Genomic DNA, 21690 nt, shown 5'->3' on the forward strand with positions numbered 1-21690 from the left:
GATGACCTCCCATCCTCACGGGCTATCTTCCCAGCTCCAAATAGTTGTCTACCAGCGTAAAAGAGAATCAGATAAATTTCAAGAAGTTGGCTTTGTTTATTTTAAGTGGCTGTGCAAATATGTATCTGTCACCACGTGATCGGAATAAGGACTGTATGTTTTAGGCATTTCCTTGCCAGACTCTGCAGAGCCCTGGTTACATACCTGCTGTGTCCGGGGAAGCTCGCTTCTCTTCTTATCAGCAGGCAGAGCTAACCGGAACATCCACTCAACAAACATGGGGCCCAAAACAATGGCAAAACAATACACTAACAATTCCTTCAGTATACAAGAATTCAAACTGGATCTTATACTCATCTTTTATTTACCGTTGTCCTAGATTAGGTAAGTACACAGACCACCTAGTCACCCTCCGCTCCCCTCGGTCACAGAGACACCACACACCGAGTCCCCAATAATACGAAATGGAGAACTAACATGCATCCCGGGCAAAGAGCCCCATTAACGTTCTGGTCATTTCTGCCCTGTCTGCATTCACCCTACAAAGGTAGAAGATCCCTGTGTTCTGTGTTTGATGGCATATCTTCCGGTGTGACCTTGGTGAGGTTCCTCATTGTTGCTGGGCTCTAAAGGTCTCATCTGCACAAGGAGGCTTGGAGGCACATGGGTGATCCCCAAAGATTCAACAGGCCATAGAGACAGCAGCATCAGAATGATCTTAATGAAAATCCCACTTACTGGCCTCAACCTTAACCTACCGAACCTGAGTCCAGGGGCAGGAGAGAAGGGAGCACAAAGCAGCATGAGGAGTGGGCCTGGGAACCGATAACTTGACAGAGGCCTCCAGTGGCTCTTGATATGCAGGTTTGGAAATGACAAGCCCCGTGAGGGCTGGAGGCGAAGGGAAGGCTGAGCCAGGCACCTGGAGTGTCCCCACTGCTCCAGCTCCCCGCTGATGCCGGAAGAGAGTAACGACCCCATGAGCACAGATGAGCTCCCCAGATCAGCAACAAATGCCCATGGGGTTTGGAGAACTAATGAAGAGGAGAAGTGGGGAAAACAGTTCAAATGTAGTTAGGAAAACCAAAATGTTTCCCTTGACAAGCCAGGCCAGGCCCGTCCTTTAGAGTAACACAGATCCCAAGAGCAAGAGGAATCATAAATTTGTAACATAAAGGAGTTAAAAAATCATCAGTATTAATCCTCAAAGTCATCCAAGATAGCTCAGAGTCTATCCCCTCGCTAAGCACTGCCAAAGAAAATCTTTACTTGGCTAATTGCCTCGTTGCGAATTAGTGTGGGTATGATCTTTACGGAGACGGGTAACTCTGGAAAGCCAAAGCTATAGAGTGGTGATTCCAGTACACTGCCTGTTATGGCATTTTAATGGCAGCAGATACATTAAAGGAAGAAAAGAATCATAAATAATATCCAATCTATTATGAGGACACTTTTAAGGGCATCTCATTATTAAACAATGAGAGACCGTTTTTCCATTACAGCTACTAGGAAACTCATGTTCCTGCGTCCTAACGGAGTGTGGCTTCTGTCTGACAGTGGATTAGAACGCCCAAGTTCCAATGGCCACTTTAAAAAGAAGTTTAAACCATCATTTAGTGCTAGTTCTATTTGTTTAAATTCCATTTGGTAATCAGACCCAGACAAGCACAGCTCCCCAATGGAGGAAAACGCAACTGCCAAGAACAAGAAAATGCTTCCCGTGTTCATGTCTCCCCCAGCACTACGCACTAGGCACATTTAGCGCATGCTAAAAGGAAAGGAAGAGCAAATAAAAACTAGCATGTGAGAAACACCTGCAAAGCGATGTGCCTGGAAAGCCGGGACACCGAGGAGACCGTCCCCTGACAGACCGCCAAACCTCTGTATTTTTAGGCTATTCAGACTCTTTATAAAGAAAAAAACAAAACAAAACAAAAAAAATCCTATGTGCCTGAACCGTGAGGCGGGAGCGCCTACTTGTAACTCAGCCCTTGTCAGACCAGCTCCAGCAGAGCCTCCAAAGGTTCAATAGCCTTTTTATAAACCTATTGTGTGGGTTAGTGCCTAAAAATAGTGTGGCTCCACAAGCAGATCACACTGAGGAGTAATTCCTACACACTCACTGCCGAACAACAGACAAAGGAACGGCAAAGAACACAAAGCGTACTGGCAGGCGGTTCTAAGCCCCTGCAGTTGTGCCTCCGTGGATCCCTCTGGGCTCCTGACTTTGTCTGAACACTCGGAACCCACTGAGCTGTGCCCTCCTGGACAGGAGAGGGATGGACAGGGGCAAGAGGGCACTGTACACTCTACACGATTCTGGACTCTGCAGTACTCATGGCCACGTCCGAGAGACTCCATCTGTCACTGGAACAGACAGGACGGTGATAATGACATGACAGTAACAAGGAATATGGCAATTCCGGGTCTCCCCTACACTAATGCAGAGTTTTCCACCTCCCCTGCCTATCAGAATCAGCTGGGGAAGTTTTAAAAAAAAAAAATACAGGCGTTGGAAATTCGGTCACAATTCAGTTTTCTAAGTATCAGTTTTAGAAATCAGGCATTGGTTTTTTTAAAAGTTTCCTGGGTGATTCGGATGGGCAGTGAAAGGCAAAAACCATGCTTAGAACAATGAAGGCTTTTAGGCCGAGTCAGGGCCACCGCCCGGGTGATAGGCGGGCAACAGACGCTGGATGGGGGGGCAGGGGCGACTGTCAGGCACTCAGCCTGCAAAGGACAGGTGACCAAGACGCCACCAGCGTTATATTTCAAGACACCACTCCTGGACAGGATAAAACTCCACTCACAATAGGCAGCTATGAAATAGATAAGATCGCAACAGAGAGAAACTTGCAACCTCAGTTTAGTACTCCTTCATTCCCTTCTAACTTAGCGCTCGCTCTTCCTTCTCTCAATATATCTACAAACAAGAGACTTCACCATGGATTTTTAGGGTGGAGAGAGGACAAAGCCGAGATGGGAGAATAAATTACAGTGTCTTACAAACAGACTTCAGGGGTGCCTGGGTGGCCCAGTGTCTGCCTTCAGCTCAGGTCATGCCTTCATCCCAGGGTCCTGGGATCGAGCCCCGCACTGGCTTCCCTGCTCAACCAGGAGTCTGCTTCTCCGTCTCTCTACCGTTGCCCTGCTTGTTCTCTCTCTCACTGACAAATAAATAAAATCTTAAAAAAAAATTTTTTAATTAAAAAAATAGATTTCAGTTGATTTTTCAGATAAAATCAAAGGGAGATAAACAGAGTGACAGATCAGTTGTAACAAGCACTGTCTCACTGAATTTGGATGAAAATCTTACAATAGATTATTATACCTCTTTGGCCAATATCAAAACTGGGGCCCATCAAAGATTAAGGAAACTGCCCAGGTTATATTAAGCTAATAATGTGACAACTCAAGCAGCAGATCCTGTCGCTGTCCAAATTTAAAATAAGATTCTTTTGTATTCTTGTCACCAACCTACACTATTTGCACCAAGCCCGTTTGCCAGATGTTTTTGTGCAAATCCATGGGACCCAGCATGGACTCTGGCTAAGGGCCAAGTGCTTATGTACAAGAGCCCTGGGTGTCTCTGTCCTCCGGGTCCCTGCATCAGGGCACGGAAGACAGTCACAGGAGCCGTTTGCATTTAAGGAAAGTGTATCTGCCAAGGGCTTAAAAGAAGCCTCAGAACGGAAAAGTGCACACAAATACTGGCTACTATTATCACTATATTGAGTATAACAGAAAAATCAAAGAATCCAATCTTAGAAACGAGTTCACAGTTGTTAGGTAATTAAACGTAAAAACTTAGTGTGTTTCGCTGCACGTGCAGACTCTATAAACAATCTTATAGAAGCAATGACTGTCATGACTTTATGTCAGTTGTGCCTCAGGTGCGAAGGGGACCAAAAGATCTCGATGCTACAACGTCCCAGACTACAGAAGAGGGAGGCACGAGGGCTGTCTTGAGTTTGGGATGACACCACCTCTATCAGACACATGGCTAATTACCACTGAATTGCTTCTCTCAAAGAAAAACAGTTATTTTACTTCAGAATCAAAGTCTTAACACTATCCATTGTTCTCGCTGAATGCTTCCTTTATGAAATCTTCCACCCATATTTCCTCCAGCTAAATGTTTAATAACAAACAAAGGAAAAGAAAACACACCATGCTGAGATGTAACTCACAAAGTTACAATGTGTTCTGTGGGAGCGCCCCGCTGGCATTCAGGTGCATGAACTAAGGTCTGTATCTGCAGCTTTTCAGTAAGGGAATGGTCAGAGTATGTCTTTTAAGAGCATACTGCAATGTTTTCCAAACAAGAACTCTCCAGAAGACTTACACAAAGTTGGATGTTGCCCTGTAAACATTTTGTAATGGAATTCCTAATATACTGACTTGACTATCCGTCCCATTCACCTCTCAGAGGTCATCCACAACCGAGAAGACGCCTGAGGTGAAGAGTCAACCAACCAGAGAGAGGTCCAGCTTTCATGATGCTCAGGGGCAAGAATGTTTTAAGAGGCTTCCTATTCTAAGCGGGTGTTGGGGTCATGGACAGGCCATTCACCCAATATTCATTGGAGTATCAGAAGGTACCATGATTGTCTCGTCTCATTCTTGTGCACATTCAGGTTTTGCTAGGATCCTCTCACACATCACATTTGTGTTTGTGAATGATCGACATATGGATGTACGGACGGGATCGGTGTAATTGCACCAATTCTTCTGGCTGGTTCTTCTCAGAACACAAGACCACGTCTTGAAATCTCCGTAGGATAAGAAGAAAGAGAAGACTTGGGCTTCTCCAGAAGATGACCTGCCCTGGGAGCACTGTCAAGGAACGAAGTCTGAGAGCCTGGCTCCTCCTGGTTCCCTAACTGATTTGCTGGGCAGCCTCGAGCACACCATTTGACTTCCCTGGGCCTCAGCTTCCTCATCTTTAAAATGTGGATAATAACACCTACTTCAAAGAACTGCTGGGAGATCAAATGGGATAGCTGAAGTACTAAAATATCATCTACTATACGGTAGTAACAGCGAGCAAATACAGCAGCAAGAGTGTGCTCGAGCAATTACGGAGAAGAGGACAGAATGGCCTGCAGACACACTGCTGATGAGACTGTCTGCCTCCCTCCATCAGGAAATCCCTGCCAGGTGATTCCATTGATTGGGGTTACATTTTGGGGAAAACTGTTTATTATATAATGGCTACAAAGCACATTGTCGTTTACTTGACTAGAGAGAACCCAATGGTAAGAAAAGGAATTAGAAGAGAAGGCAAAGAAATCGCTGGTTATCAAGAAAAGTGCATTTTATGTTGTGAATTAAGAAAAAAAACCCTAACATAACAAATGAAAGGTTTATTAAAAAAAATGAAATGACTAATGACCCCCCCCCCCCAAAAAAGGAAAAGAAGGAAGGAAGGAAAGGAGAGGAGGGAGGCAGGGAATCCAAGTACAAAGCAGTTTTAACTGACTGGCAGGAATCAGTCCACAAGAAACCAGAGCAACAGATCTTTCACATGAAGGACCAAACCCTATTTTGTTCAAGGGGTGGGCTCAGGAGAGTCCTCCCAGCCTTTGGAGGAGAAGCAACCAGCAGGACTGCCCCCAGTGTAGGAGGAAGGATGGGTCCACAAGGGGTCTTGCTCCGCCTGCCCTATGCCCTTGATGACCTTACCAAATTCGCATACCCTATGCGATCATACACAAATCCATCCAATCATCTGTTTCTACACCTCTTTTCTGCTATAAAGCACACCAAAATGTATCCACTCGTGAATTCAGACGTGTATTTAGTGCCTACGCCAGGCCAGCCTACCTGGTGGGCGCAGAGATCCATGGTCGACTCAGCTCACCAGCATTTCCCTTCTATTTGATGATTACAGCAATCAAACCTCTTATGAGAGCTATTTGTACATGCTTCTTTCTTCCCTGTTAGATTACAAACTCTCAAAGGGAAGGACCCCATTTTAATCATCTTGTTTCCCTTGGCTCCTAACAGAGTGCTCCACCAACAGAAATTACCCAATAAATGTTCAGTGAACTAAATCATCTCCAGGATGCTTGGAATGGGAGACTCCATGGCCTCCCTTCCCATGACGTCTTCAGATTTTAAAATCCTTTCCCTGAGGTGGCTAACCCTTTTTAACCTGGCTGATAGTGAGATATGAAATGGAACGTTTTAAAAGATAATTCAGAACAGGTCTGTATTACACCATGATTATGAGCAGTGAAAAATTAAATTCAGGACAAGGTGTGAGATCACCCAAACATTCTGCTTATAAGCCAGTGCATTTCCCAATGTCCAAGCGCCTGAGTAAAAGATCTCGCACCATCACAGTTCAGACATCATCTTGACATCCAGATCCTGGGGACAGCTGGCACACTGCTTACCGGAAGCCAGCAGATGGCTTCCACCCCGATGCTGTTCCCCTAAGTACAGACATCCAAGTGAGTATGATATTTCTGCAGAAACCTGGGAAGGACACTGAGAAATTTACCTAAGTACACTCTGCGTCAATGGAGAGAAACTGAAGCCCCTCCTGGGGTCCGCCAGAGCCTCAGGACCTCCCTGGCCTTAAAAAGTTGGCCAAAAAGAAAAAAGGACAGGATCAAAAGGAAGCCCACTACCCCTGGCCAATACTTATTTTGATTCCAAGAAGGTGCAAGGATGAAGGTAAAGCTAAGAGCGGAGGGGAGGAACAAGATACTTCTTTCTAATAAGAAGATGCCTAAGGAGTTAATTCCTATCAGGAATCTGAAGGCTTAAATATACACCATGAGACCAGAAGGGTACCAGCTATCCTGCAAAATCCTATTCATCTTTGTTAAGGACTAGAATTTGGAGCTCAGCCCCAATTTTTCTTACTAATCCTCTAATGATAATAATTGATTTCTCCCACTGAACACGTCTCCTCATCCTCTGATAAACAGGCTGCTAAGCCCCCATGAAGGCTGATTTCATCAATGGGAAAATGGGGAGGCCAACTGGTGAAACCATCCCTTTAAGATTATGCAACAAGTCAGCAATTAAACCGGTGGAACATCTCTTCCGTTCTGATGCTGTGACAAAATGTATAGATTTCAAGCAGTGTGCTCCTTACATATAAATGTGTGCGAGAACAATGGTCCTTACACAAGAGAAAAGAGAAGAACGAAAGCAAATGAACTTCACTCATACCTTAAAACAACAGATAGATTCCTGATGGCCTGGCAATAACCTGGCCATAATCATAACCTGACAGTCCTATCAACAGACAGATCCATGATGGCCTGTAATCATAACCCGTGTCACGCCAGAATCTGAAAGGGGTTTTCAACTCGGAAAAAAGACTAGCCTTATTCCATGCTACACTCTTAAAGAGTTCATCCGCATTCACACCATAAGCAACTCAAATGGTTTAAAAAAAAAAAAAAAAGATAGTAACTAAGAATTTGCAAAAATACTTGTATCATGTCACCAAGGATGAATATCCAGAATGAAGAAGTTTCCCCCAAAAATTGACAAGTAGCCAATAAAGGTGCCTAACTTCAGGATTAATTTTTTCCTTAAAAAAGAACATAAATATTAAAACAATGAGAGAGTTTTTCTGTCAGAATCAGAAACAAAAGTACTGAGATTATTCACAGCTGGTGCTGGCTAGAATCTCACTCCAGAGCCCGGGATGGAAACCTAAAGGCACAACCCATCTGAAGGTCAGCCGAACAATATCCGCCAAAAGTTTAAGCGTGAGAGCTCTTTCATCCAGGAATTCCACTCTTAGGAACTTACCCTAAAGAAATACAACTATTATATATATACTTATATTTCTTTTTTATTTTATTATTTTATTTTATTATATATGTGTGTATTATATATCTAATATATGGAGTATATTACATATATTACATTTATATACATACTTATACAACTTTAATCTAGCTATATACACACTAGCATTTTGTTAATAAGAGCCAAGCACTGACAAGCACCTAAATGTACTTCCACAAGGATTAGGGAAATTAGAGTACAGCTACACAGGAAAGCCTACTCTTCATTAAAAAGAGTAAGTAGGGGCTACCTAAATATTGACAGCAAAAAGATAGCTACAATGTACTGGTAAGAAAAAAAGCAACTGGAAAACCAGTATGAAATGAATAATCCCACCTCTGTTTTGTTTTGCATGTGCATGCAGATTTAAAAGAAGGTCTACCAGCAGTGGATGCCTTTGGGGAGTGAGATTATGGGGGGGATTTAAGCTCCAGTGTATTTATTTCTGTGTTTTTGGAAACTGAACACACCTACACATTTTAAAACTAAAGAATGTAACTTGCGTCAAAATGTAGTACGCTTGAAATGGCGAGCCTGCATCACAAATGTCTGTGAGGGTCACATAGTGTAGAAAACCAATATAACGTCACTCATCAAAATTAGCCACAAAGACACTAGTGCGGAGACGGGACCCTCTAGGCCAGCTGCTGTACACACCTGGTCACGACCCCCCAGGGAGCGTTCATTCCTGGCCGGAGCCAGGTCCCACGGTGCTGGCAAGCTCAGTAAGGGACAAAAGCAGGGCAGAGCCATGTCCAGGCAGCCTGGGCCCCTCAGGGGCCAAGGCCACTTACAGAGCAACTCCTCACCAGGTGGCAGCAGGGACCAAGGAGGGACAAACACAGCTGAGCAGGGTGAGGGAGTCTTTCCTTTAAACCAACTCACGTAATTCTTCCCTTTCCCTGTGTTGATAGGTTAATGACACCGCTCTTTATTTCCATGTTAGAAAAACTCAAGCTGCAGCAAGATCCTTGGCCCTTCAGCCACGCCCCCGAGTCCTGCACAAGTAGGAATGTGGTCTTTCCATGTTGATCCCCTGCTACGGTCACCTTCCTTCCCCCTCTCCGCTCTCCAGCAAGTAGTTTCGACACCTCACCACCCACGCGTGTTTGCAGAGTTTCTACCTGGCACAGAGAAACCCCGTGGTGGTGTTTACTCCCTCCTCCGGCAGCGCCTTGCCACCGTTAACACGCTCATGCACGTAACGACATTTCGAAGCGCAGGCTCTCAGGCCACAGACTTCAAAATGCACCAACACACAGAGCGACAGAGGCTGTGGGAACAACGACAATCCACAGACCTGACCACTAAGTGCGGGACTTGACCCCACCGTGGACCCCGGAGGGAGGGGACGGCACTCTAGACGACACCGCGGGCCAGCTGGCAATGCTGGAAGACCAAGAAGAGATGGGGTGCAAGCAACGCATCCACGCGAAGTTCTCCTGGGCTCCTCACTAGTTGGTTAACATCGTTAACTAAGGGAACAGCTCTGTTTTTAGGAAATACACACTGAAGAACGGGGACGGCGAAGGACCAGAAACCAGACGTGCGCGGGGATCGTTACTCCTGACAGCTCCTCACAAACCCGTCGATTTCATGCTGTTACAGAAAATACAACACAAGGAGGGGAGCAGCGAGCTCTGCCTTTACTCTACATGGGAGGTAGGTGTCCCCCGTGATGCAAAGGCCCCAGGAAGACGCTTGGGCCCCATTCGGGGAGCCCTGGCCCTCCTCTACCCCATCTCCATCTCCTTCCTCCCAAAGGTCCCTCAGGCCTACCCACCACCAGGACGGCAACCTGCGTGCAGGCCTGCGTCCCCCACTGTGCTCCCACTTTGTCCCAGAATCTAAGGGACACTCCATGCAGAGAGATACAAACTAACTTTAAGATCTACAGCCTTTCAAACACATTACGAGATGTCCGTTGAAGCCTGCCAGTCACTCCTTCTGAAGCCACCCATTTAGACAATCCCCAAGTTTAAACGGCTTCTTAAGGCAATGCTCCCCTATGCATGTGCTGGAGGGGTGAAAAAATCAGAACATTCGATCCCGAAGCCAAGGGGAACAGAAACAATTTAAAAACAAACAAACAAACAAAAGAAAACCAAAACACGAACAGCATTCATGAGGCACAGAAGCCCAAACTTAAAACCCTAAGCAGTGGTTTGGGGTACAGATAGGGGGTGCACTCACCTCAGCAGGGAGAAAGGGAGGCTCCAGCTCACTCGACCAGGAGCAAGAACCTACAAGAGAAGAAAGAGACCGAAGTCAGACTCACAGAAAAACTCTAGGTCAGCCATTTTTAAAGTGTGGTCTGAGGGCACCCAGGGGTTCCCAAGGCCCCTCCAGGGGTCTCCAGGGTCAAACCACTCTCAGAGCAAAACACATCACTTCTCTTCTCCACACTCCTCTCACCAGGACCCGGTGGAGCCTTCTAGAGGTTAAATAACACATCACAGTGCAGAAGGCTTGATAGCCTAGCCACATTCTCTAAAGGCAAATACCGCAGAGATTTGCAAAATTGTAAAACAACGCCATTCTGCTCATTATTTCTTGTCATTGTTTCAGAAAAGAGTGATTTTCATAAAACATGTTGTTTCTAATAAAAGGCAAAGGGTTTGCTGTCATTTTTAATTAATTAATAATTATTTCTAAACTCTTCAGTTTTAATGCTAGTATCATAAACATCAGTAGAGATAAGCGACATAATATAAAGTTCTCTGGGATCCTCCACAAGTTTTACAGATGTCAAGGGGGAGGGTCTAAGACCACAGTTGTGACAACTGCTAATCTAGGTGTCTGTTTCTGATACTAACTTCGGTTAAGCGGCCTCTGCTTTTCCCAACAGAGCGTACAATACTGGGCATGCGGCACTAAGTACCAGGTGCTCCACTAGCTCCTTTCCATGTGATTTCCAAGCCCACAATCACTTAGAGACAAAATCGGCCTTTTTTGCTTCCTGGATGAGGAGACTGGTACTCTGTGACATTGACCGTTTGCCCAAAGTGAATCACACACGATGGGGTGTGAACTCAAGTCGGCTTGGCTCCCAAAGTACTATCTTTTGCTACATCATTTCTAAAAACCGTCAATATGAGAATTTCCACAAATCGAACCAGAGCCAGGTGCACTATGGCCCGCACCCCCTCCTGACAACAAGAACGTGAGACGCCCGGATGAAATGGCATCAACGCGGCTTCTCTGAACCCTGTCAGGTCCTGTACTCTGCTCCCCAGACCCCCGTGAGCGGGGTGTGCTGGGACAGCAGGGTCTGTGCCTCTGGTCCTGGCACCGTGTTAACAGTGCCCTCTCATACTGAGCACTGATCAGTTCCAGGTCCACCTACCAGCAAGGCGACAACTGGCCTTGGCTTTAGAAAGCCCACCTTTCCCAGTCCGTCTCCATTTTTATGAAGCATTGAAAGAGTTGATGAAACACTACTCGTATGAGTCCCTCAACTGTAAATGAACTTAAGATCATGTACACTGGCAACGGAGGGGAAGGAAATTCTCACTGACCTAACTTAGGGAGCCATATAGCCAATTTCAAGCTTAAAAATTTAAGAATAGTATGGAGAACCCCTTAAAAAACTTAAACATAGAATTACCATAGGATCTAATAATGCCACTTCTGGATATATATCCAAAGGAACTGAAAGCAGAGTTTTGAAGATGTATTTATTTATTTATTTAAGGGGGGGTGGGGAGAGAGAGAGCACCCAAGCAGGGGGAGCAGCAGGCAGAGGGAGAAGGAGAGCAGACTCCCCACTGAGTGGGGAGCCTGATGCGGGGCTCTATCTCAAGACCCCAGGATCATGACCTGGGCCAAAGGCAGACGCTTTATGTTCTGAGCCACCCAGGCACCCCAAAAGCAGGGTTTTGAAAAGATATCTGTACACCCACCTTCATAGTAGCCTTATTCACAATAGTAGAAGGTGGAAGAAACCCGTGTCCATCAACCAATGGATGGATAAATACAAATACAATGTCGTGAATCTACACAATGGAATATCGCTCGGCTTTAAAAGTTAGGGAATTATAACACAGCTTACAGCACGGATGAACCCTGGAAGCATGATGCTTAGTGAAATAAACCAGTCACTGAAGCACAAACACTACGGGACCCCACTTCCATGAAGCACCCACAATGATGCACTTTGTAGAGACAGGAAGGAGAGTGACGGTTGCCAGCGACGGGGGCAAGGGGAGTGGGGGGTCAGTGATTAATGAGTACAAAATCTCAGTTTGGGAAGATGAAAAATCTCGAGAGACAGATGACCGGACAACAGGAAGCCTACACCTAATGCCACTGAAATGCACACTTAAAAATTGTGTGCCGCCTACACGCAGACACACACATGACACCCACGTATATATCAAAAGATTTCCCAGCATCAATTAGAAGGAGAGTGTGTTATGTGACTGGGCATCTTGTGTCATTGTTTCAGCCGTCACCAGTTTATTAAGTCCAACCAAGCATTCATTCCCTCGGTCACGTTCACAGCACCCTCGGTTACCAGCTCCTTCCTGTGCTAGGAAGGCTTGAAAAAGAGTGTCCGGACAAAGCCAGGACACCAGGCACCCAGACACAGCACTGGATGTCCTAAAGGGCCATCCAGAAAGGTCTACATGGGAGACAAAGCCATACTATAAATGATAACTGTTTCTTGCACACGAAGCATGAACCCGTACAATTAAAAAAAAAAAATGAGTCCTCTAAAGTATCGTTATTTTTCCAAAGTTTTAGGAACCTATTATTTTGTCTCTAAAGAGGTTTTCTGGCATTTTTTTTTTTTTTTACTGCTGATACATTATAAGACCCTCAACTTCAATTTATGAAGTAAGTTCTACTGATTGATTAAACAGTTGGTGTTTCACGATGGACTATTTTGTGGTTAATTTCTCTTCGCCAGCAGAGTACCCTTTAAACGATGTTGTAATATCCCCCACACAATGAACACAGCTCTGTAAAAGGCACTTTTCCTTCCTTTGATACAGCAAACATCCTGTAAACAATCCTTGCCCCACTCTTTTAGTGGACTGCCTTTGTTTACCGACAGGAAAGGAAACGACAAATCCTCCAAGTGGCACAGGGGGCTCCTGAGTTCGCTTCATTTCCTTCAAAGCAGGTGGGTTATACGAGGCAACTGGCTATTGTCTTTTGCCTCCTTGTCACTTTGGAGAAGAAAATTATGAGCTTTCAGCAGAGCCGCGTCCTCTCAAATATCAGAAGTTGGGGCTGCGGGCTGTCTCGCAGAGGGAGGGCCAGGGAACGGCAAAATGCTCTCTCGTCCCCTGGTCCAGTGCTGAGAGGAGGCCACGCACACTTCAACAGGGAGCTCTGCCAGAAAACCAGATTTGCAGGCAAAGAGAGGCCTGGCCCTTTGTTCTTACCAGCGGGTTCTTCAGCTGCTTTCCCAGTGACACAGGGTTCTGAGAAAATGAAGGCAAATATTTACTTTCCACTGAGTAGAATAAAAATATCCCACCCAGCTCAAAGTCATTATCCCTCCAATGTTAGGACAGGCTCACCAGTATTCAGGAAAAGCACCAGAGAAAGGCTGATTTTTTTTTTTTTTAATGAAAATTCCTTTCTAAATGATGACATGTTTCCAAGAGGCAAAGTGCTAAGCACCTGTGAACTTCTGCAAGGTGTGCTAGAAATACCTGCCTGTCCACCCCCTACTCCCTCCCCAATGTGGGCCACCAGGCCAGCCACCGTTGCTGTACCCAGTCTATGAACCACAGCCAATCCTAACTGTCATCATTAGCCCCAGGGTGCACAGCGAGAATCCTAACCCACACCTCACCCGCTACATTTCAGGAGACCGTTCCCCTAGAACTGTATGGCTGAATATGGAATCGGTACCAGATTCAAACAGCCAGTCAACTCGAGAGAGTTGGGGATCATGGAGGATTCCGTAGACGAAGGCCATCTGCTCCAGGAAGTGCACCTGTCACGCACAGCGTTCAACAGCACTGACCCCTCACCAGCCCTCGTCCCCGTGCTTTCCTATTTCCACCAGATGCACACAGACACCCAGACACTGAGGGATCTCTGCTAACTGCTTTCCGTCCATTTAAAGGTCTATTTTTGTACAGGCATCTGAATCACAGACAAGAGGTCAGCTCGAGCCTCAAGCAAATGAAGGACCCACTCTCAAGAGTCTGTCTGCACCGTGAGTCAGGTCAGGTAGAACTCCCAACATGGGCGCTCACGTAATTTCACTGCAGACATTTCCTTTGTGACTGCAGAACGGCGTGACGCACAATGTCATTCAGGTGGGTTTTTTGGAGGGGCAGGGGATAGAGGTTGATAGCTGCTATATTTATTTTTTTTAATTTATTTTAAGGAGACCTAACCTCACGATACAGTATTATTAACTTAACAGACACAACGTTGCACAGATCTCTAGAATTTATCCATTGCACATAGTAACAACTTTAAACCTACTGAACAGCAACTCCCCATTTGCCCCCTGCCCAGACCCTGGCAATGGCCACTCCACTCTCTGTTCCTGTGGGTCCCATGGGTCTGCTTATTTTCAGATACCTCATGTAAGTTGAATCACGTGGCATCTGTCCTACTGTGGCTAGTTTATTTCACTTAGTAAAATGTCCTGCATCTTCAGCCTCATCACATATGGGTAGGATTTCCTTCTTGTTTAAGGGTGAATAATATTCCTTTGTATGTATACTCTCGGCATTCTTTTTAAGTCAGGTGGAAATTGGAAGGGCTCTGCCAACAGAATCCCTTCAAAGTTATTTCAACACTCACCAAATATTTACTTAGCACCTCTAGCACCCAAACACTTTATTAAGCACTGTCTGTAGTAAGACAGTTGTCACCTAAAACTTCCTGCTGAATGGAGGGAGCCTGCCTTAATATAGGAAAGTGGAACACAGCATCAATGGGACGCAACGGTTGAAACCTCTAACAGGGTATTGTTGGGACACCAGGGAAGGGGAGGAGAAATTTTACCTGGGAAGAGAGAGACGGGTAATAAAAGGTTTTCTCCAGCAGGTAACACTGGAATAGCTGAACAATGGCGAAGGGTTGAGGAGTAGCAGGGAGAGCCCCATGCTCTCACACCTAACAGCATGGCACACACCTGTTCAACTTTTTGGCAGGCCTCCCCTCCCCCACCCTGGCCCTGGGTGATTCAAGAAGAATCTAGGACCTGATGCCTCCTCATAGCTTCGAGAACATTCCATCAGCCCCTCTAACACCATACCACAGCCAGCATCCCATGAGCCCTACAACACCAGTACCTTTTAGGAGTGTTCATTGGCGGGACACCTGAGTGGCTCAGTTGGTTAAGTGGCTGCCTCCAGCTCAGGTCATGATCCCAGCATCCTGGGATCCAGTCCCACATCGGGCTCCTTCCTCGGCAGGGGGCCTGCTTCTCCCTCTGCCTCTGCCTGCCACTCTGTCTGCCTGTGCTCGCTCTCGCTCCTCTCTCTCTAACAAATAAATAAATAAAATCTTAAAAAAAAAAAGAAAAAGAAAAAGAAGAGTGTTCATTGGCCTCCAGCACCACACCTCACAGAGCACCCCATCGGGCCTCCAATGCTACTTTCATATCAAGACTCTAGAACCCAGGAGGGCGGGCACAAAGTGCACACTACATATCCAGCACTCAGCACTGTGCTCCGCACTTCAGATCGGTCCACCGATATCTCCCAAAGTAGGAAAGAGGAAGAGAGGATAAAAGGAAAGGGGGAGAAGGAGGAAGCGAGGAAAGAGGAAGGAGAAAAGAATGGTTCTGTGTAGAGACTTGAGAGCCACAGAGAATGAGACCAGGAGAGGCCGGCACAGGGCAGAGCACACAGTATGCATCTGTGGGAAGAAAGAACCCAGGCATCTGTAAGGGAATTCCCAGGAAGAGGCTGAGCCATATGAAACTGACACTGTGCTGCCATTTTTGACCCACGAAAGCAGTAATGTCATGTGATTCAGCCTAACATATGCTCCTCTCACGGAGCTTGGCGATGCTCATTCCAGGCCTCTCCTCGCTCATCCCATGCCCATCTCCATTACCCACCCCTTACTTCGGTACCATGCCGGCTTTACCGATTCTCTCGGGCCCAAACGGCTAGCTGCCCCATAGGGTCCCACCAGCAGCTCTCACTCAATGTACAAGGAGCTGAGCTCCCATCCTTCCTGCCGGACCTCCCCCTCGACCCCTGCTCTGTACCTCAGCTGCCGGTTCTGTTCTCCCTGCACGAGTCCTCTTCTGCTGCCGTGACCCGGGACAGCGGCAGCGTCTGTCTGCCCACAGTCCCTCCTTCTGGCTCCTCTGAGGAATCTTCCCTGGCCCCTCTGTACTGCTGTCCACCGGGCCCCTCGGCCCGGCATCCCCTCACCCTTGCAGGTGCCTCGTTCAGTGTCCAGAACCAATGCACAGTCATCCACATCCTCCCTGGATGGCGCCGGGGTCCAGGGAGGGAGTTCTGTTTCATCTATGAGTGCCGAGCCCGGAGGCGGTGAGCTCGGACTCCTGGCTGCCACCTTGTCGGTCACACAGGGAGGGCTGAACGCGAAGGACTCAGCAGAGCAGAGTCAAGGGACCGAGGAAGGGTCTCTGTGGCCACGTTAGAGCCCCTGGACCCAGCAATGTCCAAAGCAGGCTACTTCAAGATGCCTCGGTTATGGAGCATTACCTTTCCTTTTTTGCTCAAAGTCAGATTTCTGTCATCCATAGCCAACAGAACTTTCTCAGACATTTCCAGACGAAAAATGTTTTAAAGTAAAACTTCCTAGACAGACAGCGTCTCCTGCTCTCTGCTACCCCCAGAGACCAATCCTCACGCCTTTTGTTCTGACATTTTTCAGTCAGTCTCAAGGATGATGATTTATTTATAGATGTCTGCCACCTTCGAGCAGGAATTCTTCATGAGCGGAGGCCTGAGGCTTAATAGGCAATCAATACACAGTTGGTGAAAGGCATCACCCTCAGCAGGGAAGCTTCCCGTACCCCAAAACAACGGCCGGTGATGATGTCACAATTCATTCCAGGTCTGCAGTCCCTTTCCATCAATGTATTACGTTATTTTTGCTTCGAACTTCCAAGAGTAACTAAGTTTCCATGACTGTTGAGATGGCCTCCATGTGGCATAGGAAACACTTGGGCTCTTTCAGTTTTTCCCACAAACAAGATAAATGTGGAGGACTCCTGGGAACCAGTACACCCTTGCTAAATTGAGCTAGAAAGCTTTAACAACTCCTCAGTGACCACAGAATCCAAACTCGCAACCAAGACAACCAAGCATCGGCGGTCTGTCCGGTCGCCTCCTTCCAGCGCTCTGCCCCGCCACGCTCGCTCCCACACCCCAACAGTGGCTTTCAGATGCTTCAGTGGAAGGTGAAGCAGTAAAATTCATGATATTGTTTGGTGAACATCCCTCCTCTACCCACTGTGTAACACAGGATGAATAATGATAGAATTTTAGCATGAGAACCAGGAACATTTTTATTAGCAGAAAGATGAGCATGGCGGATTCGCAAGCATGACCACAAGCACACCTCTCCCAGGGGAATAAAATAGGAGGTGGAACTTAGCCCATGCAGTCGATCCACGTTCCTCCATTCACTAGTTTGCTTTAATTATCTGCATGGAGACAAGCAAATCTTAACGAATAAGAAAGCATCATTCCTTAATGTGGTGGTTTGTTATCGTAAGAGCTGAAGGCTGATCCAACCTTAGGAGCACCCATGATCTGATGGGCGTGCACTCAGAAACCCATGGGGTCCTACACTCTCTACAGGTTGAACGAAGTTCTACCATAATGACATCATGAGGCCATTTTAAGACTGAGGGATCCTCTACTATCTGCCTGAAATCGTGTTCATTAAGTTAGTCAAGAAAGGAAAGTTTAAAACACGCTTCAGAAATGTAAGTAGATCCCCTATTTTAGGGGTAGCTGCTAATAGTAACCATAATAAACTTCAGAAGTGTAAATTCACAAAAATGCCTACTGGTGTCCATAAAAGGTAAAATGCCCTAAGAACCTTGCTGGTAGTGCTGCCTCTGTTTTCTGACACGGAAGGGGACCGAGCCCATAACCAGATGCATTTCTCGAGTCATCCTTAAATATCACTTACACAAACTGCGACATGAAAATCTAGGACAGGCTGGGTAAGCCAGACAGAAGAAAAACGAGAAAGGGAAAATAGATTGAGATAGATTTGTCTACTGTAGGCCTGACCATATCCAGAAGAGAAGGAAGAAATCTGACCATGCCAAGTTACATAGTAACTATGCTATCACCTTTGGAGTGGGGGGAGGGGGGACTATCCCAGATGATACGCACCAACCTCTTACTGAGAAGTAAGGGCACATTTCATTTATGGCCCATTATTTCACTTCCTTCAGATTTTGAACGATTATGTCAACTCAACTGAGAGGTAGATCTTTGTTTTGTATATCAAAATGTAGAATGGCAAAACTAATTTCTGACACAGGATGTGGGGAAAAAATACAAGGAGGCCACCTGAAGTATAATAGGAGAACAACCTTTACCCACCCGTTTAGGTTATCAGCTGTGTTCAAGAAAACACAGGTTCCATCACTTTTCTCAGTACCAGTATAACAGACCTAGAGGTGACAGTTCTAAAAATAAAGTCAGTATCCTAGTCTAGAGGCTACTACTTATTCTCTAGCTGAGTCCCCCTCTTCCCGCCAGTGAAAGAAGATATTTTACAACCTCATCTCTGGAAGAGGTCACCCGGCCACTGCAGAGAAACATGGGCCTCTTTATACAGCACAGATGAAGAGGTACAGTCTCTAGGTCAGGGGGGTGAGAATGAGACGGGCCAAAGGTTAGGAACTTTGAAAAAATGGAAATTGACCAAAGAAGAGGAATCCCCTCTAATGTCCTCTCTTCCTCCCCCTTCCTTCGATCTCTCTTGCCCCCCAGAAGTCTTCCCGCCCCCAAGCAGGGGCCCACGGTTTAACACCTGCACCCGTGGGCACACACAGAAGGAGAGTGAAGGGCAGCAGTGAAACAACACCAAGAGGCCACAGGAGGAAGAAAGGCAGCCTGGAAAAGTCTTTCTCCATCACAAAGTTCTCTTAATCTGAACAACTGAACGGGGGGTCGGGAAAGCAGAGTGAAAAAGCAGCAAAGGCACGCTGGTCCTGAATATGCCGATCACAGGGCTTCTAGATTCAAGGAAAAGCAAAGACGCCGGTTGGTCGTAATACCGCTCCCGACTCGTAAGCACTCCACAAACGCCTGCTGAACTGAATGAAAGGTTTCACGGGCTCCAGAGTAAGGAAAGTGTGACGAGCAGGACTGGAAAAGGTGGTAGCCCTCATCGGTAAAACAGAGACCGGCACTAAAAAGAAAGCTAGAGAACAGAGGTGGAATGCTGTTTCAAAACAAAAGGCCAATGTGCAAAGAAGATAATATTTACTTAGCTTGGCTTCATAGGCTGTTCCAGAAAAATCCCACATGAAAGCCACACACCCAGGCCGGGCTCCTCCTGAAGACCTCGAGCGTTTGCGGCGCGCGGGGGCGGTGCTGGGACTGGGACTGTGGGGGTTGCCACAGCTCCGCCCACACTGCCCTTTGATATCCTCTCAAGGACCCCATCGGTTTCTCTGATCATAGCGAAGTCAATTAAAACACAGCCATAAAACAGGCCCCTCTCATCTACATTTTCAGGAGCAGACATCCAATAAGGTGTTCATTAATATTTTATCAGACGTTTTCATTTTGCCCAGACCAGCACATCGTCTCCACAAGGCCTCTACAACTGGGGATTCCTAATGCAAAGACCAGTTGAAGGAAACCTCAAGGGCTCTCAACAGGCTCTAAGGGACTCACCCCAGCCGGGTAGTCCGTCTACGGGACTCACCCCAGCCGGGTAGTCCACACTCGCCGCAGAGCCCCTCATCCCATCCCACAAAAGCAGAAAACTCAATTGAGAAATAAAATGGGGCAAAATATCCATGCACAAGTGACCAACTAACCCGAACGACTTAATTTCTAAAAGCAAAAACAAAAGCGAAGGCAGCCGTTCTCACCCACAAAGTACAAATCTGTCCTCACTATCCCACAGATAAATTTCTGTTTAGCAAGAAGAAAGAAAAGCACTGGCAGAAATGACAAGGTATCCCTCTAGGCACAAAAACCTTTCTCTTTTGGAGCCGCCCGAAGAACTCAAGTGGGATGCTTCACACGCACCAAACAAAACCAACTGCCAAACGGCCCCGTCACGACGCAAAGCACAAGGACAACAGGAGTGAATAACACTTTCTCATCAACAGCTGAATCAATTTCACAACCGACTCTGCACTGCCCTTGTCTCTGGGCACATGTTATCGTGGAAAACATGGGTTTTCTTCAGCTAACCCTGACTTGCTGTGTTGATTGCTGGCGTGTTCTGCAGAGCAGGGGACGGGGACCTCCACGGAGGAGGAAACAGACCTACAAGGGCCAGGGAAGCAAGGACGAGAACAGCAGCCACGGCGGCCGCAGCATGGCATGGGAGGGGAGGGGCTGTACAGCCACATTCCACAACTTTTTAATTACCTTTTTAACGCAAGGGAAACTTGACGAACGTGACTTTTAAAGAACCCACTGAATTTAAAAGCTCATGACTCTTGGTCTATGTATTCAAACTACAACACGTATTTCTTGTATCTCATCCCAGGTACCAATTTAGACATTCAGGACACATGAGCTGGCACTCCCCAAGGAAAGTTCTGCACTCCGGTAACTCACTTGACCTCTGGGCCTGTCCCATGTCTGGGGTCTGTTTTCGTACCATCCACATAAATCATGTGTAGCTCCTGCTCCCCTGAGCACTTTCCCCACCCGTCTGAAAGCAGGGGTTCTCAAATGTGTGAACCGTGGAGCCCCTCTAGTCCCTGAGGCTCTTCAACCGCATCTGGGAGGTCTGACTACTTTCCTAACAATTCCAAGATCCCATCTGCCTGTTATACCGAGTCTGGGGTACAAACGTAACAATGCACAACAATGAATGTGTAACAACGTGCCCCTTAGTGCAGAGCAAGGCAGGGGCCCTGACTGTACTAGGAATCACGCCACACTGCAGTTACATAAGTAGATAAATGAGATAATAAAAACTAAAGATAGATAGTTAGATGGACAGATAGGATGATCTCAGGTAATGTCCTGGATGAAGAAGCAAAAGGAATGAATCGTATTAAATCTGGGGCCTCAAACACGTACTCTCCGAGTCTGTGGGACAGAACGGGGAGCCCACAGGGCTGCTGCATGTGTGGCAGGGGCAAGCATCCCTAAGACAGAGCAGGGGGTGCGTGAGATGCTTTATTCACGCAACACGACCTTGTCCCTCAGAGAGTGGCATCCACACTCTGGCTCTCAGGACATGGCTACGTGCTAGACACTTTCCGGGACAGGGACTCCACGGACCTGCTTTCAAGGAAAACAGCCGACACAAGGATGAGAGCCCAGCTTCTGTGCAAAATGTAGACTTTAAAAAAAAAAAAATGTATTTATTTGAGAGAGAGAGCATGAGAAGGGGGAAGGAGAAAGGGAGAAGCAGACGCCAAGCTGAGCGGGGAGCCCCAAGTGGGATTTGATCCCGGGACTCCAGGATCATGACCAGAGCCAAGGGCTGTCACTTAACCAGCTGAGCCACCCAAGCGCCCAAAACATAGATTTTTTTTTTTTTTTTGACAACGGGTATATCCATGTGCATGGGGAAGGTGAAAAATCCCCTACATTTAAAGGTTCTTCTAAATGATGACATAATTTTTTTTTAATAGCAAGATAAAATGTAACAACCCGTGGAGAGATTTTCCAAATGACCAGTACAGCATGTTCAAAACCATACACAGAACAAAGTTTTAAAAGTTCATATATATGATTTCAGAAT

At 46.6% G+C, this 21690-nt stretch overlaps 1 protein-coding gene across 1 annotated transcript in view; it reads right to left on the reverse strand.

Moving 5' to 3' along the window:
- LOC309859314 (uncharacterized protein) overlaps nt 1-21690 on the reverse strand; it is a gene marked incomplete at its 5' end in the record, with an annotated part of 106737 nt that overhangs the window by 48412 nt on the left and 36635 nt on the right. Inside the window, one exon of the mRNA XM_082719972.1 lies at nt 10012-10061. Coding sequence (XP_082576098.1) covers nt 10012-10061 — 50 coding nt within the window. The remainder of the gene's footprint in view (nt 1-10011; nt 10062-21690) is intronic.

The sequence above is a fragment of the Mustela nivalis genome, assembly GCF_964662115.1.
Source record: "Mustela nivalis genome assembly, chromosome: 2".
Lineage (NCBI taxonomy): Eukaryota > Metazoa > Chordata > Mammalia > Carnivora > Mustelidae > Mustela > Mustela nivalis.